General features: G+C 51.8%; 2 protein-coding genes across 9 annotated transcripts in view; one reads left to right on the top strand and one right to left on the bottom strand.

Annotated features, from left to right (window-relative positions):
* Positions 1-5,512, bottom strand: part of THRA (thyroid hormone receptor alpha) — a 20,452-nt gene extending 14,940 nt beyond the window's left edge. The window contains exon 1 of the mRNA XM_029210990.1: positions 5,330-5,512. The gene's annotated coding sequence lies outside the window, so the exon portion shown is untranslated. The remainder of the gene's footprint in view (positions 1-5,329) is intronic.
* Positions 5,122-17,819, top strand: part of MED24 (mediator complex subunit 24) — a 32,647-nt gene continuing 19,949 nt past the window's right edge. For 3 of the 8 annotated variants that reach the window (XM_029210986.1, XM_029210987.1, XM_029210982.1), the window contains exons 1-2: positions 13,242-13,725; positions 13,814-13,896. In XM_029210986.1, the coding sequence (XP_029066819.1) occupies positions 13,596-13,725; positions 13,814-13,896 (213 nt within the window). In that variant the 5' untranslated portion in view covers positions 13,242-13,595. Of the gene's footprint in view, positions 5,148-11,767; positions 12,031-12,376; positions 13,114-13,241; positions 13,726-13,813; positions 13,897-17,819 lie in introns of those variants that run through there. The other 5 variants (XM_029210985.1, XM_029210984.1, XM_029210981.1 and 2 more) reach the window with 5 other exon arrangements.

Below are 17,819 nucleotides of genomic sequence, written 5' to 3'. Positions count from 1 at the left end.
GGAGGGAGGGAGGGAGGGAGGGAGGGAGGGAGGGAGGAGGGAGGGAGGGGAGCGCATACGAGGGAGGGAGAGCAGGCGAGAGCGAGCAAGTAAATGCAGCTGAGTCTCCCGCACACACACGGACACGTGCAGACACACACACTCACCCCGCATGCGCAGAGCCTCGGGCTCGGGGTACCCCATTCCAGCAGATATTCAGAGCCCTCCCCAGCCCACACATGCCCAAAACACGCATACATGGATTGCACGCACAATACACCCACTCACTGATGTGTACAAAGACGCTGATAGCCACCAAAGCCTCAGGTCCCGTTCCCCTTCCCTCGCCCACGCCCCACGCGCCTGGGTAAAAGAGAAAATGAAACAGGCAGCTAAGGCTCTAGGAGCCAAGAGCTCATCTCTTCCTTACAAGAGTAAAAGAGGAGGAAGAGGGCTGAGAGCTGGGGCCAATCACGTTGCTCTGCTACTGCTGGAGGTGTGGCTGTGCCTTTGGCCCTAACCTTTAACCCCAGTCCCCAGCGCTGGGTGCCCACCTCTAAAGCAGGGGACCAAGGATAGCATTTTCTGGGCACCAATAAGTTCCATCTTGCTCCCCTTGTCTACCCGGAGAACTTCTGACCCCTCCCTCTGGACCACCTCACACAATGGCATGCAAGCGGGAGGTCCCCTTTGGTGCCCCAGCCCTGGCCTGCCAGGAAGGCAGGCGACACCATATGCCTGAAAACCACATGCTCCCCTCCCTCCAGCAGCCCCAGATGCCTCTGTGAGAGACGGAGAACTGTCTCTGGTTCCAAGCAGCGTGTGTATCCGCACCCTGGAGCGTTCCAGGCCTTGGGAAGAGAGGAGAATCCACAGGCGTTGTTTGCCGTGCCAGTGCCAGGATGCAATACCGACTGACCACAGGTGTCACCCCACGTTATGTTATTTACCCTCACTCTGCGTGAGGTGGGCATCATTGTCTCCAGATTATGAAAACCTAGGCCCAGCGTCAGAAACTGGCACATGGTGAAAACCCAGCCTCCAACTCTCAGCCTGCACTCTTCCCGCCGTGGTCACGCTCGCCTCCCTCCCCAAGAGGCACGAAAGTCCCCCAAGCACCTTTAGAGCCATGAGAACCAGGGTTGAGATGAGCTCCCTACTCCAGAGGCTCCCCAGTGGCCTACCACAAGGCATATCCCCACCACTGTCCTGGGGGAGCTGCATAAAAGGGATTTGGGGGGAGAGAGGAGTCTTATCACCAGACGCAGAGGAAAGGTGGCAACCCAGGACAGACCCTGGATCTCGAGGTGCCACGCCTAACACCCTCCTTATTCACTGCCACCGTCCTCCACACTAATGCCCCCTCCATGCAGGGCTGGGGAGTCTGTCAGCCCGGGCTGGGTCCTGGTTGATTGGTCAATGGCAGGCAGCTGAGATGCTGGGTCCCCAGGAGAGAGGAAGGGTGCCGTACTCTACTCATAAGAAAGGAGCGGGGGTATGGAGAGAGCCTGCTTTCCTTGTTTTTTCTCTCCCCCATTCCCAGTGCTCAGACTTGTCCTAACCAGAGATGCAGTGATGCCCAAACATTCATGCATTTGCCCCTAACTGGGGAGGTGTGTCCAGGCTGAGATGTCAAGAGCTCCTTTTAAGAAGCAGCTAAAAGGTGATCAGAGGAGGGCAAGGCAGAGGGGCTCCAGGCTGCACAAACTCATGCGGGAGGGAGAGGGGACGTGGAGGCTGAGGAGGCTGGCGATTAGGGACCCACTATCCCTACCACGCCCCATCCCCATCCCATTCCTGTGATGTCTAGGAGATCCAATTCTCCACCGAGCTTCTCCAAGAAGTGACCTACAGACTTCCTTGTTGTAACAGCTAACACATACAGCGCTTGTTATGCACCAGGCACTTGTTAAAGCATTTTATGTATTCTGACTCCTCTAATCCTCAAAAAGCTGAATGAGGTAGGTATTATCATCCTCAATTCACAGACAAGGCAAGTGAGAGGTTAAATCGCTTGCCCAGGAGTATACAACGGACAAGTGGCAGGGCTGGGATTCAAACCCAGGCAATCTAGTTCCAATATATATATGTATATATATATATATATATATATCCCTGCTTTTAACCATTACAGCATATCACCTGCTAGAGGAACAATATCTTGTTCTTTCATCCAGCTATGTGTTCCCTGTGACCCAGCCTCAGTTTCCCTTTCGGTAGCAGCCATGGATTCTCTATGGTAGAATCCCTACCAGTGCCTCCTCATCCATGGTCTGGGCCACAGCTAGAGGGGAGCATGGCCAGAAATGGTAGATGTCCCCTGCTCAAACTCCCTCTCTGGAAGACTTGCCACTCCGGGCTGGAGGGCCAGCGCATGGGAGAGGGTCTCACGAAGTCTGGGCAGCTGTACCCTCAGAACCAGGCTCTGAGGCTGGGCAAAGCAGACACAGCTGTTGGGCATCTCTGAGGTGGGTCTCAGCTGCCAGGGGTGTGGAGAAAGGCCACTGTGAGTCCTGCCAAAGACCCAGCTCAGCCGGGTCCTGCCAACTCCTGCCACTGCCCCTGGGGGCAATTATTTTCCAGCAGGTCAGTGTGGAGGGAGCCCCCTCACCGGCCTGTTTGGGAGCTAGCTAGCCATGGCCTGCACACCCAGGCCTTCCACCCAGCTGGTGTCCCCTGGCTGAGCCTGCCAGCCTGAGAGATCAGCATGGGCAGTGGCCGACCCCCTTTCCTTCTCCCCCCCACCCCCAGCCCCCCAAACTCGCTGGCCGCAGCTGCAGTACTGAGGAAGTGCAGGATGTCCTGAGCAGCCAGCTGAGCCCCCTGCCCCCCACCCCAACCTCCCGCTGACCCCAGAGGCAGGGCAGGCGGGCCGAGGGGCGGGGTTTGAGTATGAACAACTGGAGAAGAATGAAGAACCTCAGCACCAGTTCCCAGCTCTGAGCAAGGAGGCTGCGGCAGAAACGGAGATCAGAACAGGGGTCGACGGGGTCAGGGACAGGTGAGAGTTACAGACTAGCAGAGAAGCGAGGAGGGAGGAGACACAGCGGAGACAGAGCGTTGGAGCGAAATTCCAAGTCAAAAATACACATCACTCACCCAGACACTCACCAACATACTGCCTCCTACGGCAGGCTTCCAAGTTTAGACAGGAGGGCAGAGGTGGGTAAAGGGGCCAGACTCACGGTGGGAGGCAGGAACTCAGCTGGGGGCCCATGAGCATCCCCAGGAATGGCTCAAACAACCCCAGCAGGGGCGGCTAGGTTCCTTATCTGCTTTTGGGGTGGGGATAGAGGCTGCTTCCTAGGAGCCAGGTTTCCCCAAGACCCCCCTCCCCCCAGCAGCCAGGATCATCTCAGCTCCTGAAGTCACTGAGCACTGCTTCAGGTCCATGACTCGGCCCTCTAGAACTCCCCTACCCCCTACTCTCTTTGCTCTAATTTCTCTGTCCCTCAAAAAAAAAAGAACTTCAAAAAAGAAGACAGGAGGAAGCTTGAGGGGAAAAGTCTATGACTGTATGTCCATCTAGGGGTGTGCCTGACTGCACAGCTACACCGTGCGCATCCAGAGTTGTAGACCTGTGACTGTGTGGGCCTGAGCCTTGTAAGTGCCTTCTGCACCTGAGGCCCTGGGACTGTGTGCAAATGAGTGTACCTGTGTCCGGAGTTCCCACAGTCAATCAATTAACAAGTATTTACAGAGCACTTCCTATGCTAGGCTCTGGGTGGGATCCAGAGCAATTCCAGAGATTCTCCCAGGTCTCAAGGAGCTCACCATCTGGGGGGGGGGGGGGGGATGACAAGCGAAAGAGGCGGAAAATGTTATCGTGAATGCATGCCTTACACCATTATGGGAGCAGGGGTTTTGTGGTATACAGAACCTCAGAGAGCCACAGTAAGAGTCCAGGAAAATACTTGTTGCTAAGTTGTGTATCCGTGTGTTGATGTGTAACTGCATTTGCGTTTGACTGAGTGACAGCGACTGATACGGCAAGGAGATGATGCCTGTGTGACTGGGCTCATGCGAGCACGTGTGTGCCTGTGAGTGACAGGGTCTTTTGTAATGTACGGCTGTGTGCAATTGCTCTGTGTTCATGCAAGCGTGCGATAGTGACTTTTTCTGTGTGGGTGACAGCGACTCCTCCTTGCTGTGTGTGACAGCATCTCCATGTGACCCTGTGCATGGGTATGTGCATGGGTTGGTCTCCCTGCTCTTGGTCTCCTGTGGGCGTGTCTCACCCCTCTGAGCTCCCCTCTGCAGTGGCAGCCAGCCTCTTCCCTTGTCCCCATGTGGGTGTGTCCAGCAGCTCCTGTCCTTGAATCCGCCTGGGTGTCCCTGGGTGTGCATGTGGCTGTCTATGTGGGCACATCTGTGTGTCTGCATGTCACGTTTGCTTCCCCCCTCATCTTGGACAACAGCCCCCTTCATCCCTTCCCCCTCCTGGGGCCAGAGCCAGCACTGAGAGGTGGGCTCCCATCTCACTGACTTTCCTTCTGCAACCTCCACCCCTGGAAACGCGTGGCTCTCTCCATTGCCCCTATCATCCCCCACCCCGCAGGCTTTTCCTTCACGCTGGACTAGGGAAGGCCCCAGGCAGAGAAGGGGCACCAGAGACACGTTGCAAGGGGAGGGAAACGGGTGGCACACACAACACGGGTCCATTCCTCCCTCTCTTCCCTAACCGCCCTAGCTTGCAACTCCCTTAATCATCTAGGAACCCTCAGATACACCCCCCGCCCCGCACACCCCCCCCCCCACCAGTCGCGTTTTTGCAATTAGGAGTGTTGCAACCAGAGAGCCATGTTCAATTGGGGAGGCGGGTGAGGGGGGGGGGGACTTCCTCCTCCCGGGGCCAGTGCAAGCCCACCCCCCACCCCACTCCTACCGCCCTCCGCAGCTGGAGGCAGCTTTGCAAAGGCCACTCGGCCTCGGCCTGGGAGGCTAGGGGTGGGAGCTGGGGGGGGCAGGCCTCCGGCGCACCGTAAACAAACCGCGGCGCGGCGGGCGGGGGAGCTCCGGCGGCCGGCAGCGGGGCCGGGCCCGGGAATGCGCAGCGGACGGGCCGGACAGAGGCCGGGCGGGCCCTCGAGGGGGAGGCCCGGACGCCATCTCCGCCGGCGAACCCCGGGGCCCACCGACCTCCCAGCAACGCCTCTCTTCCCCAGGGCGTAAGTTGCAAGCTCCCGGCCAGTGACAGGGTCACCGGGGCGTCCGGGAAAGCTGAGGCTGGCAGCGGGTACCCCTCGGGCGCCCCCAGCCCACCTGGGAGCTGGCCAGAGAGCCCCGCGGCTTTGCATAATCAATCGCGATGCATTTGCATATTAATGCCCCCTCGCTCCCTCCCCCTTACCTCGGCGTGGCGCGCTGGACCGGGCTGGGCAGCGACGCGGGGGTCTCAGCGCCCCGTGCCGGGGGCGTCCATGGGGGGCCGGTGGGGCCCGGGCCGCCCGCCTCCTGCGCCCGGGTGTGAGTGCGAGTGAGCGCGGGGGGGGCGGGGGGCGAGTGTGGCGGCCCCGCGGCTCCTCCGGCAGAGGCGGCGGCCGCTCTTAGCTCCTCCCTCCCCGCCCCACTCTGGCTGGGGCTCGGGCTCTGCGCGCCCGGCCGGCTCTCGGCTGCTCCCTGCAGGCCGCCTAGACGCCGCCGCCGCCGCCGGCCCCAGCCTCCCGCCCCCCGCCCCCCGCCGCGCCCCGGGACCCCGGCCAGCCGCCCCTCGGCCGCCTCTGCCCCCGCCCCGCCCGCACTTGCCCGCCCCACTCCAGGCGTCTCCGGCGGGAGTGGTACTTGGTGACATATTTTGGAAGAGATGTCATTTAGAAAATAGCCTTCCCTTGCTGGAAGAATTGCAGGGTTGGGGGAGATGCACCACGGGGATGGAGAAGGGCTTATCGGCGAGCCGCCTGCACCTTAGAAGTCGGGGGGAAAGTCTAAATACCAAACCCCAGGAGGTTTAGAGTTTGTTTTGAGTTCGGGTCCCTTCTCTGCCAGTAACTCACTGTGTGACCTTGAACAAATCACCACCGCTCTAGGTGGCAGAGCTTCCTCAACCTTAAAATTTGAGGATTGTGCACGGTTACCCCTGAGGTCCTTTTAACTTCAATCATCCTGTGTTTTTAATCCTTTTGGAGGTATGCTTCCCCATTACCTCCCTTGCAGGCTCATTTCTAACATCATTACCTGATCCACTGCCTCCTCTTTCAAATGTCACCCTCCTCCAGTATAAGCTTTTTCTATTCACTGTCACCAGTCATTTCCTCAACAATCTGGTCCTCTTGCTGAGCTGGGGAGGGGGTAAGGCTTGCCCTACCCCATCAACTCTCAGCTTCACAGAGGTGGTTTTTCCTCCCATGTTTGCCCCCCCCAATCCAAATGTACAGGGCCAGTCTAAGGAGGAGGGTGGGCTGTGTAAAAATGGATCCCCTTCCCCAAAGGAGAGGTCTCCATCATGCCAGCCTCATGCACACACACACACACACACACACCTGCATTCACGGACATAAAACTAACCCAGTGACGCCAGATCCTTTCATCTCAGGATCTCCCAGCGCCAGGCAGAGCCCTAATTACCCCAGCACCCTCCCCCACCCCTCCGGTTCACCTGCTGTCATTAGCTCAGTTTTTACCAGTGGGGGCCATAGCCTTCCCACGGCTCCCAGGGCGGGGCCCTGTCTCCACTGTCTGCTCTTGGAGAGGTGTGTGTGTGTGTGTGTGTGTGTGTGTGTGTGTGTGTGTATGTGTGTGTGTTAAGGGGAGCTGTTCTACCAGTTGCCCAGTTTGTACTGAATCACTTGTCAAATGTGGGGTTCTGACCAACAGCCTATCTGAATTGGGCTGCCCTTGGTCTTCCTAGTTTCAGCCACCTGCAACCTCAGCTCTTCTTTTAGGGGGTATTGGGGTTTGCAATGCATGGGAGAGGGGAGAGTGACTCTCTTGGGACCCCCTGGAATCACGGGGATGAGAAATGCATGGGATGCAGAGTGGAGTGGTGGTGATTAGGGGTTTGCAGTGGGGGAAGGGAGCCTGCAGTGGGGAATTGGGGCTGCAGTGTGCAGTGTCAGCATGCAGTAAATGAACCTGTGGGTTCAGCCTGGGCTCACGGTGGACATGCAACAGCTGCAATATGGGGCAGGAAGCTGATCACGCAGGGTCAGGGCAGCATGCAGGGGGAGGTGCAGTGATGGTGGCTGTCTGCCAATCAATGCCACCTCCTCAGTGATCGGGTTTGGCTGATGGGGGGGGGCGCAGGGCAGGGCTGCGGTGTGCAGCACTTAGGGTGCAGGCTGTACCATGTATGGAGATAGTCCCCTGGGAGTGGGCTGCCCAAGGAGTTAGGCGGTACACAATCTCAGTACATAAGATACATTTATGAGATGAGGTGCTGTGTCCTCTGCATCCATCAGCCAGAAGCAGGAGGCAGTGGAGAGGTCTAGCAGCAATCTGGATGGAGTCCAGAGCGAGAAGGTGAAAGTGCTATGGTTTTTGTCTCCCCTCCGTTCTGGCTTCCCCACCACATCTTTTTTTTTTTTTTTTTTTTTTTGTGGTATGCGGGCCTCCCACTGTTATGGCCTCTCCCGTTGTGGAGCACAGGCTCCGGACGCGTAGGCTCAGCGGCCATGGCTCACGGGCGCAGCCGCTCCGCGGCATGTGGGATCTTCCCGGACCGGGGCACGAACCCGTGTCCTCTGCGTCGGCAGGCAGACTCTCAACCACTGCGCCATCAGGGAAGCCCCCCACCACATCTTTTTGATGAAAGGCCCTAAAGTTATTGGATGAGGGAGACTTTTTGAAATCCTAGACCCAGAGCCATAGAAAATGAAGTGTCTCCTGATCCATCTTTTTTCCCCAGGGCCAGAGTGAGCACCTTGAACTCAAAGATGAAAGTTCACCATTCTTATCTTCTCCTTACCTCTCTCCCTTTCCTTGGCTCCAGATGTGGGCTGGTAACAGACCTGGGCAAGGACAAAATGAAGGGCATACTGCCTCCAAAGCAGGCATCTTGCCAGATGCCAGGATCCAGCCCAAGTCTGTGCTTGTAGCCCCTGGCCCTGTGTTGCATCACTCCCGTTCCCACCGCACTCACCCTGCCTACCCCCATTTCTTGAAGCTTATAGCTCGCCTCATGGTCATTTCATCCCCAACTCATGTTCCCTCCTTGCCATGAAACCTCTACCGGGATGCTCCTACCATCCCCGCCACCCCTGCTTCAGCGCTGAGTCCAAGGGGAGAACAGAATGGTGGGGCATGAGTGAGGATGGATAGAGACCCCGCAAGGGGATACATCTGACGGCCCCCTCCCTCTTAGACTTTGGTTGCCAAGGAGGCAGCAAGAACAGCCTGTTCTCTGGGCTCCCATTGGAACAGCTATACCCAGGCCCCTCCCTCTCTTCCTTCCCTTTCCTTCTCTCCCTCCCAGACTGTTGCTAGGAAGCACCCCAAGATTTCTCAAGGGTCCCACCCCTAGAAGCCAGGGGATCCAGATTGCTTTCTGAATAGCTTCCCCAAAAGCCTGGAAGCCAAGACCCCACAGAGCATTCTCCACCCCATGCCAAGAAGCCCCAAACAGTTTGGGGGAACAGGGGACAAGCCCTCTGCCAGCCTGTCCTGGAACTAGCTCAGTGGCCTGGGCCTCAGTAATTCCTCTCCCCATCTCATCTTGACCTCCTGTGCTCTGGGTGATGTCAGCAAGTGATGAGGTGTCCAGCAGACACCCCTTGACTCTGCAGACACAGCCCCACTTATTGGGGAGTTCTGGAAAGACTCTGGAAAGCAGAGGAAGCTGAGGTATCACCAACTAAGAGAACTTAAAACCCAGGTATTTCTCCCTCTTACCAATTTTTTAATCAAGAAAAGATGGTGGACATGGAGGAAAGAAAGGGGGGTCAGTTTATGGGAATTGGGGATTAAGTGGCTGGCAGAGATGAGAGACTGGGAAATTAGCAAACAATTGTCCTGCTAAGAGTAAAGTGGCCACTTAATGCCCCCCTATCAACCACATTTGTCCCATCACGTGCCCTGGTTATGGGTCACAAAAAAGAATCAGCGAAGGGACTCGGGCCTGGCTGAGCCTTGCGTTTGGTATCTGAGGATAGAAATGGAAAACCAAGTTGACACCTTCTCCAGGTTGTCTTTCAGAGTTTCTCCTACTTTTATTCATTCATTTGACACTTTTTTTTGAACATTTAATACATGCCAGGTATTGGATCCCCTAAACGTGCCCAGCTTCTGGTTTCTCTGCCGTGTGGATCCCCTTCGTCCTGCTTTGCCAGGAGGAGAGAGGAGGGGAGGGGTATGGGGCAGTCTCCTTTACCTACCACACTGCAGCCCTCCCCCTTCAGTTAAAGGAGAGGTGGGACAGGTTGATGTGGAGGCCAAGAGTACAGAGTGGCTCTCAGGGCCCGGAGGAAGGAGCAGCTGGCCTGTCCAGGATTCAGGATCACAGCACTCTTTTCTCCGCGCTGGAGGGTGTGGAGAGGGAAGGCATCCTTCAGGGTGTTAGGGAGGAAACAACTCCAAGGATTGGTTCAAATTCTGCCTTTCACTGTCCTGGCTTGTCTCTTTCTGGACCTTTCCTGGGGGCAGTGGGAAGACAGAGATGGAACTGTGGGCATCCAGGAGCTGTCCCTGGAACTACCTCGTAGCCTTCTCCCCCATCTTCCTCTTCCCCAGATAGACAGAGAGCAGGGATTCTGAGGTGGGGACTGGTGGGGGGAGGGAACTGGTTTGGAGCCAGCTGTGTATGAGTGTGTGGGAACAACTCTCTTTCTTTCCCACCCACCTGCTGCCAATTAACTCCCCTTAGTGGGGGGACCCAGGCAAGCATCCAAAGGAAAATGTTCCAGTTAGAGGAGGGGAAACGAGTCAGTTACCCTATAGAGAGAAGGGAAGATGAAACCCTTTGTGCGTTGTATGCTTACCAAGTATTTCAGTGTTTCTGGGTCTAGACTTGCCACTTTTCCTTATACTTCTTTACAGCCTAGGTGAGGAATGTTTCCATGTCCTTGGTTACCAAAACCCCAATTCCTCACAGCCTCTTACCCCACCCCAAGTCCTCACTCTGACCTAGTTCCTTTTCTGCTACTGCTCCAGCGTCGCCATGTCACTCTGCCTGGCTGGCTTCTATCTGCCCCTCTTCTCCAGCCAGACTCCTTCCCCAGCCAGACCAGGCAACAAGATGAAGAGCTTGGGGCTCAGGGCTAAGAGAGCAGAAGTGGGAGCCCAGTCTGTATCAGTGCTGAGGGAGAAGGAAAGGATAGCCAAGGAAAGTGGAATATGTAAGAGGGGCTGTGTGTGGGGTGGGTTTCCTTCTACACACAAAGGGGATGTTGGCATCTCTTCTCTCATCCACAGGAGTATTATCATGGAGTCCTGTCCTTGTGGAGGGCAAGCCAAGAGCTTGTGAGTCCTAGGAAGCTATTCTGGTCTGAAGGGAAGCAGTGGTGTACAGAAAGGCTGTCTCTGAAATTGACAGACTAGAGAGTCAGGCCAAAGTAGAGAAATTGGAAATAGCCCTTGCCCAGAACTAAGGAAGCCCTTTTAGGGAATTCCCTGGTGGTCCAGTGGTTAGGACTCCATGCTTTCACTGCCAAGGGCCCAGGTTCAATCCCTAGTTGGGGAACTAAGATCCCACAAGCCATGCGGCATGGCCAAAAAAATAATAATAATAAAAATAATAATAAGGGAGTCCTTTCACACCCTTAGAAGTCCAGTCCTTGGGGAAACCCTGCCAAGCCAAGAGAAAGGGCTGCTGGTGACAGGTGGGGGATAGGGAAGGCAGACTGTCTCACCACAGAAGCCACCTCCCTGCCACTGTAAAGTGGGGAGGAGGCGCCCCCCAGAGATCTGCCAGCTTCCTGAAAGAAGGGGATGATTTTTTTTTTTTTTGCGGTACGCGGGCCTCTCTCTGTTGTGGCCTCTCTCGTTGCAGAGCACAGGCTCCGGACACACAGGCTCAGCGGCCATAGCTCACAGGCCCAGCCGCTTCGCGGCATGTGGGATCTTCCCGGACCGGGGCACGAACTTGTGTCCCTGCATCGGCAGGCGGACTCTCAACCACTGCGCCACCAGGGAAGCCCGGAAGGGGATGATTTGAGTTCAGACTATCACTATCCTCAGGGCCCAAACGTTCTCCACTCCCATGTGGACTGGACCAGATACCTACTAAGTCAGGAGCAGTAACAAACTTGACAGTTTTTCTGCAAGAGGGCAGTTTGGGCTCTGAGGGATGGGAAAGGAGCTGCAGGATCCAGGGATGGGTCAAGGTGGGGAGCCCTAAGCTGCAGTAACAGCAAAGAGATGAGAGGAGGGAAGAGGCAAAGGTAGAGTGAGGGGCCTGGGAGAAGAAGGGGAGCCAGATATGTAAGGGACTGCTGAGAAAAAGGGTCTGTGGCTGTCTCCAGTATATGTGTGTGTGTGTGGGGTGGGGGGGAGTTTGGAGGTTGTGTGAGGAGTCTGGGTTCTCCCTCCTTCCTGCTTTGGAAGCTTTGGCTACACATATTTGGCAGCTGTTTTGTATAAACATAGTTTCCCCGTGGTGTCGCTTGGGCAGGCACTAAAGGGAGCAGAATGGAAGGGGTTGTGGGTGGGTTATGGGGATGGAGGAAGGCCATAGGCAGTCATGACCTTAGAGGGATGTGATCTGGCTCTCCTCCAGGTACACTCTCCTCTTCAGAACAGGAGTTCTTGTCTCCCTGTTTCGACTATGCTCCAGATACCCAGGATCCTGTGATTCTCTGCCCTGAGGGCCTCATGTTTGCTTCCAGGGCCTTAGTGGACTGCTCTTCCAGAGTCATCCCTCTGAGAACTGATTTTGCCACTGAAAGTATGACCAAAGAATGGTTATTGGGAGATATGGATGGAGCTTGGACTCATGGATGGGGATATGAGGCTCCTTACAGTATGGGATGGGGGGCTGAAAATAGGGGTAGCAGGACACTGGCTGGAGGCTTCCATGTTGTTCTGGTTGTAAATGTTAGCGATGACCTGTCCACGGGACAGGACAGGGATGAGGCCTGTGTATAGGGAAGCTCAGATGAGGCCCAGATGTTGGAGTCAGAGGTGGGTAGCATTTGCTTTTGGCTTCTCACTGCAGGGAAGGGAGGAAGAAGGGCTAATACCCCAAACACTGGACATAATTATCTACGATATGGTTCCATAGGATAAAGCGAGACATTATATTGGTTTTAATAAACATTTCTTTAAAGAATAGTTTTAGATTTATAGGAAAAAATTTGAAGATAGTAGAGGGTCCTTATGTACCCCACACCCAACCCCCCGCCTTTAACCTCTTACATTAGTATGGTTCATGTTACAATTAATGAACCAATATTGATACATTTTTATTAACAAAAGTCCATGCTTTATTCAGATTGCTTAGTTTTCACCTAATGTTCTTCTGTTTCAGGATCACATTCAGGATACCAAGTTACATTTAGTCATTGTGTCTCCTTAGGTCCTCTTGACTGTAACAGTTTCTCAAACTTTCCTTATTTTCTATATCCTAAACCTCAGTTTCCTCCTTACGTCTCCCTGTAGTCAAGCAGTATTCTGGGCCAAGAGATTCTGAGAGGACTTCCAGATTTGGGGGTGAAGTAGTGGGTGAGGTGTGTACAACTGACAGAGACTCAGTGTCACTTCTGGAATACAGGTGTGGAAATGAGAAGAACTCAGGTAGATCCAGGGGTTTAGGAGAACAAAAGGAGGCCAGGAAAGGGAAAACCTATTGCTGAACGTATGCCACACCTTTGGTGTGCCTACTAACTACGGGTAATGGAAGGGTGTCGGAAAGTGATTTAAATGCTCGGTCGATAGTGACGTCACTGGACGATGCCTGATAAGCGGGAGACCTTTCGAGAGCCTTTCTCCCTAAGCCCCCCGAGTCTTTGGGATGCCTCAGCTCCTAGTAGTCTTTTCCTAAAGGAGAGAAACAATGCGAGCTGACCAGCTTCGTCTCTTGGGTTCCTCGCTTAGCGTCCTCGCTAGCGGAGTCCAAGGAACTACAACTCCCAGAAGACATCGTGGCACGAGCGGCCTCTTGCTGCATTCCTACTGGTTCATGTTTGTTACTCCCAGCCAATAGAAAATTAGCTCTTTGATAAGTGCCAAAATGGCGGTACCTAGGATCTAGGACTGGATTATCCGGTAGGCTTAAATTTGGGGAGGTGGTGGATGAAAAGGAAAGAGGGAATTATAGTTTTAGGGTTGGGGAAGGTGGAGGGAATGCGGGGGGGGGGGAATCTGGATTTGGGGTGGTAGTGGTTGAGGGACGCAGCCAGAGCTAAGGGCGTATTTAGGCAACCGGAACTGGCTTAACCCCTTGGTACCCATTTATTCTTCGTATTAAGCCCATTTGACACGCTCTTCTTAGTGCTCCAGTTTAGAGAAAGTTGATTCAGGAGGGAAAAACCTGACAGGATCCCTACTTTGCCCCTTTCTCCTTTTCCTCATTCTAGTTCTGCCTCCCTTTAATCTTCCTGTATCTTCTCCATTCCAGTCAACTCTGTGCTGCACCCCTTCCCCCCGCCCGCCGTTCTTTTCCTCAGAATCCCCTAGCCCCTTCTCTAGCTCGACTTCTCCCACCTCAAGGCTGACCGCCACTGGCCCCGCCTCCTCAGAGTACAATCATGAAGGTGGTGAACCTGAAGCAAGCCATTCTGCAAGCTTGGAAGGAGCGATGGAGTGACTACCAGTGGGCAATCAACATGAAGAAATTCTTTCCCAAAGGAGCCACCTGGGACATTCTCAACCTAGCAGGTCTCAAGTGAAGTAGGAAGGAAGGATGGGAGGGCTAAACCCAGAATTGTTGTAACTACTCAGTCTTCCTTTGTTATTCCCCTTGCAGAAGCACTACTGGAGCAGGCCATGATTGGACCTTCCCCCAATCCTCTCATCCTGTCCTACCTGAAGTATGCCATTAGTTCCCAGGTAAACTCTTCCACCTATGCCAGAGAAGGAGGGTTTGAAGGTAAAAGACTTGGAATACAGTTGTCAGCTCACACTTTCTAGGTGAATTTGTTTGAACACATCATTTCCCTGAGCCTCAGTTTTCTTGTGAAAATAATAATACTTCATTGGTTATGATGAATATTACATTAACTTATTCTATCAGTAAATATTCACAGGTGCTTGTATGTGCCAGACGGTGCCATAGGCTCTGGGGATTTAGCTGTGAACAAGGTCTAATCCAGGCACTCAAGGAATATAGTGGGTAATACAGTCATGTAAATAAGCAGTCAGTCACAGGATGGGACTATGATGTAGGCTCGGACAGAGTACTATGGGAGTACATAGGAGGGATACCTAATCCAGTCTGAGCAACCAGGTAGGAAGTGATGTTTAAACCAAGATGTGAGTGTTGAGTGGGAGTTAGCCAGGCAGATTGATGAGTGTGTACAAAGCAGAGAAAAGCATATGCAACGGCTGGGAGACAGACCTCACATGATGTTTAGGAGCTGAAAATAATGTGGTGTGGCTAGAGTAGCAGTTTTGGTCTCAGGACATTTTGTATTCTTAAAAATTGAGTCTCCTACAGAGCTTTTGTTTAGATGTATTATATCTATTCATATTTACCACTTTAAAAATGAAAGCTGAGAAATGTAAAAACTATGTATTTAAAAATAATAAAAAGTAAACCCATTATATATTAATATAAGTAAAATTTTAATGAAAAATAACCATATTTTACAAAACAAACAAACAAAATTAGTGAGGAAGGTGGCATTGTTTTACATTTTTGCAAATCTCTTTAACTTTGACTTAATAGAATACAGCTGAATTCTCATAGCTGCTTCTGCATTCAGTTGTTGCAGTAGGCTGTTTCAGCTGAAGTATATGAAGGAAACATGGCCTCACACATCAGGTATTTAGTTTGAAAAGGGAAGAACATTTTAATAAGCCTTTCAGATAATTGTAGATATTCTTTGACATTACACTAAAGTTCAATAGGTGATGTGAAATCACATCAATGAACTTTTAATACTCTGTTACATTAAAATCCATTGGTCTCTCTCTTACGCTTTGAATAGATCTTTTACCCATGCCTGATTTTATAAATTGTGAATTGGTCATTTGGTAAATATCCATTACTAAGTTATATAGATATTCTAATTGTTGACACATTTAATTACATAGTGTCATCACATGTCATGGAGCCTCTGGGACATTCCACTGTACAATTGTGAGAGAATAAGAGTAAAAAACGGGGGCTTCCCTGGTGGCACAGTGGTTAAGAATCCACCTGCCAGTGCAGAGGACACGGCTTCAAGCCCTGGTCCAGGAAGATCCCACATGCCGTGGAGCAACCAAGCCCGTGAGCCACAACTACTGAGCCTGCGCCCTAGAGCCCGCGAGCCACAACTGCTGAGCCTGTGTGCCACAACTACTGAAGCTCGCGCACCTAGAGCCCGTGCTCCGCAACAAGAGAAGCCACCGCAATGAGAAGCCCGCACACCTCAATGAAGAGTAACCCCCACTCGCTGCAACTAGAGAAAGCCTGAACACAGCTACAAAGACGCAACACAGCCAAAAATAAATAAATAAATTTTTATAAACACACACACACACAAAGCATCCCATTGCTTTAAAAAAAAAAAAGAGTAAAAAAAGCAAATGACATCTTAGTATTTTAAAAACAGTTTTGACCTCATAGATCCCCAGGGGCTCCTGGACCATATTTTGATAACTGCTGGGTTAGCACTTCAAGGAGGAGAATGGTTTAGAGAGAAAGACAGAGGTTAAGTCATAAGTGACCTGTGGGTGATGCTAAGGAGTTTGGACTTTATCTTAGGGTGACGAATAATCATTTAAAGGGTTTTAAGTGGAGGAATAGTGTGATAGGATTTATATATATATATATATATATATATGTATATATATACATATATATATACTATTTAACGTGCAATAAAACGTACAGCTCTTAAGATTAATTCATTGAGTTTTAGTAATTGTGTATACCCATGTCACTAACTTCCAAAATAAGATACAGAATGTTTCCATTCTCCCAGAAAGTTTCCTTGTACCCTTTTCTAGTCCATCTTTCCTTCTCTAGTCCACTAAGTGTTTTCTATCACCATAGATTACTATTGCCTATATTTGGATTTCATAGAAATGGACTCATATAGTATAAACTCTTAATGCTGTCTTTTTTTATTTAACATAAATGTTGCTGAGCTTTATGTTGTGTATGTCAGTAGTTCATTCTTTTTTTTAAATTAATTAATTAATTAATTTTTGGCTGCGTTGGGTCTTCGTTGCTGCGCGTGGGCTTTCTTTAGTTGGGGCGAGTGGGAACTACTCTTGGTTGTGGTGTGGTGGCCTCTCTTGTTGCGGAGCATGGGCTCTGGGTGCACGGGCTTCAGTAGTTGTGGCACGTGGGCTCAGTAGTTGTGGCTTGCAGGCTCTAGAGCACAGGCTCAGTAGTTGTGGCGCACAGGCTTAGTTGCTCCGTGGCATGTGGGATCTTCCCAGACCAGGGCTCAAACCCTTGTCCCCTGCATTGGCAGGCGGATTCTTAACCACTGTGCCACCAGGTAAGCCCTTCATTCTTTTTTTAAATTGCTGAGTAGGGACTTCCCTGGTGGTCCAGCAGTAAAGAATCCACCTTACAATGCAGGGGACACGGGTTTGATCCCTGGTCAGGGAACTAAGATCCCACAAGCTGCAGGGCAGCTAAGCCCGCATGCCACAATTACTGAGCTCGCATGCCTCAACTAGAGAGCCTGTGTGCCGCAAACTACAGAGTCCACACTCTCTGGAACCTGCATGCCACAACTACTACAGAGCCCACGCGCCCTGGAGCCTGTGCGCCACAACTAAAGAGAAAACCCGCACGCCGCAACTAGAGAGAAGCACGCACACCCGCAACAAAAGATCTTGCATGCCTCAACAAGGATCCTGTGTGCTGCAACTAAGACCCGACGCAGCCAAAAATAAATATAAATAAATAAGTAATAAATATTTAAAAAAAAAATTGCTGAGTAGTATTCCTCAGCTGGCTCACGGTTCTTATGCTTCCTTTTTCCTCTTGACATCAAGTCTGCTTTCTGTGTTGGCACATATTCATCTACCTTGTTCTTTTTTTTTAATAAATTTATTTATTTTTTATTTATTTATTTTTGGCTGTGTTGGGTCTTCATTGCTGTGTGCGGGCTTTCTCTAGTTGTGGCGAGTGGGGCTACTCTTTGTTGCGGTGCACGGGCTTCTCAACCGTGGTGGCTTCTCGTTGTGGAGCACGGGCTCTAGGTGCACGGGCTTCAGTAGTTGTGGTGCGCGGGCTCTAGAGCACAGGCTCAGTAGTTGTGGCACATGGGCTTAGTTGCTCTGTGGCATGTGGAATCTTCCTGGACCAGGGATCAAACCCATGTCCCCTGCATTGGCAGGCAGATTCTTAACCCCTGTGCCACCAGGGAAGTCCCTACCTTTTTCTTTTTCACTGCTGCCTAGTGTTCCATATGTAGTGTAATTTAAGTTGTTTTAAATTTTTTACTGTTATAGTCAATGTTTTACTGAACATTCTTGTACTTGCCTCTGCATATCTGGGACTGTTTCCCTAGGATAGATACCTAGAAATGGAATTGCTGATTTGAAGAGTGCACACATACTAAATTATAGTAGATCCTGCAGACTGCCCTCAAAAAAAGGATTGTATCAGTTTACACCTGCCCCATAGTGCTTGATAGTATTTCCCCACACCTTTGCCAAGGTTGAATCTTTTAAGATTATTTTCTAGAGAGGCAAAAAATGACAACATGTTATAAGATGTATTTCCATGATTGTGATATTGAGCATATTTTTTCATGTTTATTGGCTCTCTGTGTATATTGTGTGAATTATGAATATCATTTACC

This window comes from Monodon monoceros, unplaced genomic scaffold (genome assembly GCF_005190385.1).
Source record: "Monodon monoceros isolate NGI ecotype Baffin Bay Population unplaced genomic scaffold, NGI_Narwhal_1 Super_Scaffold_9, whole genome shotgun sequence".
NCBI classification, from domain to species: domain Eukaryota; kingdom Metazoa; phylum Chordata; class Mammalia; order Artiodactyla; family Monodontidae; genus Monodon; species Monodon monoceros.
Note: the sequence above shows the minus strand (reverse complement) of the source record. Positions and strands in the feature narration are given on the sequence as shown.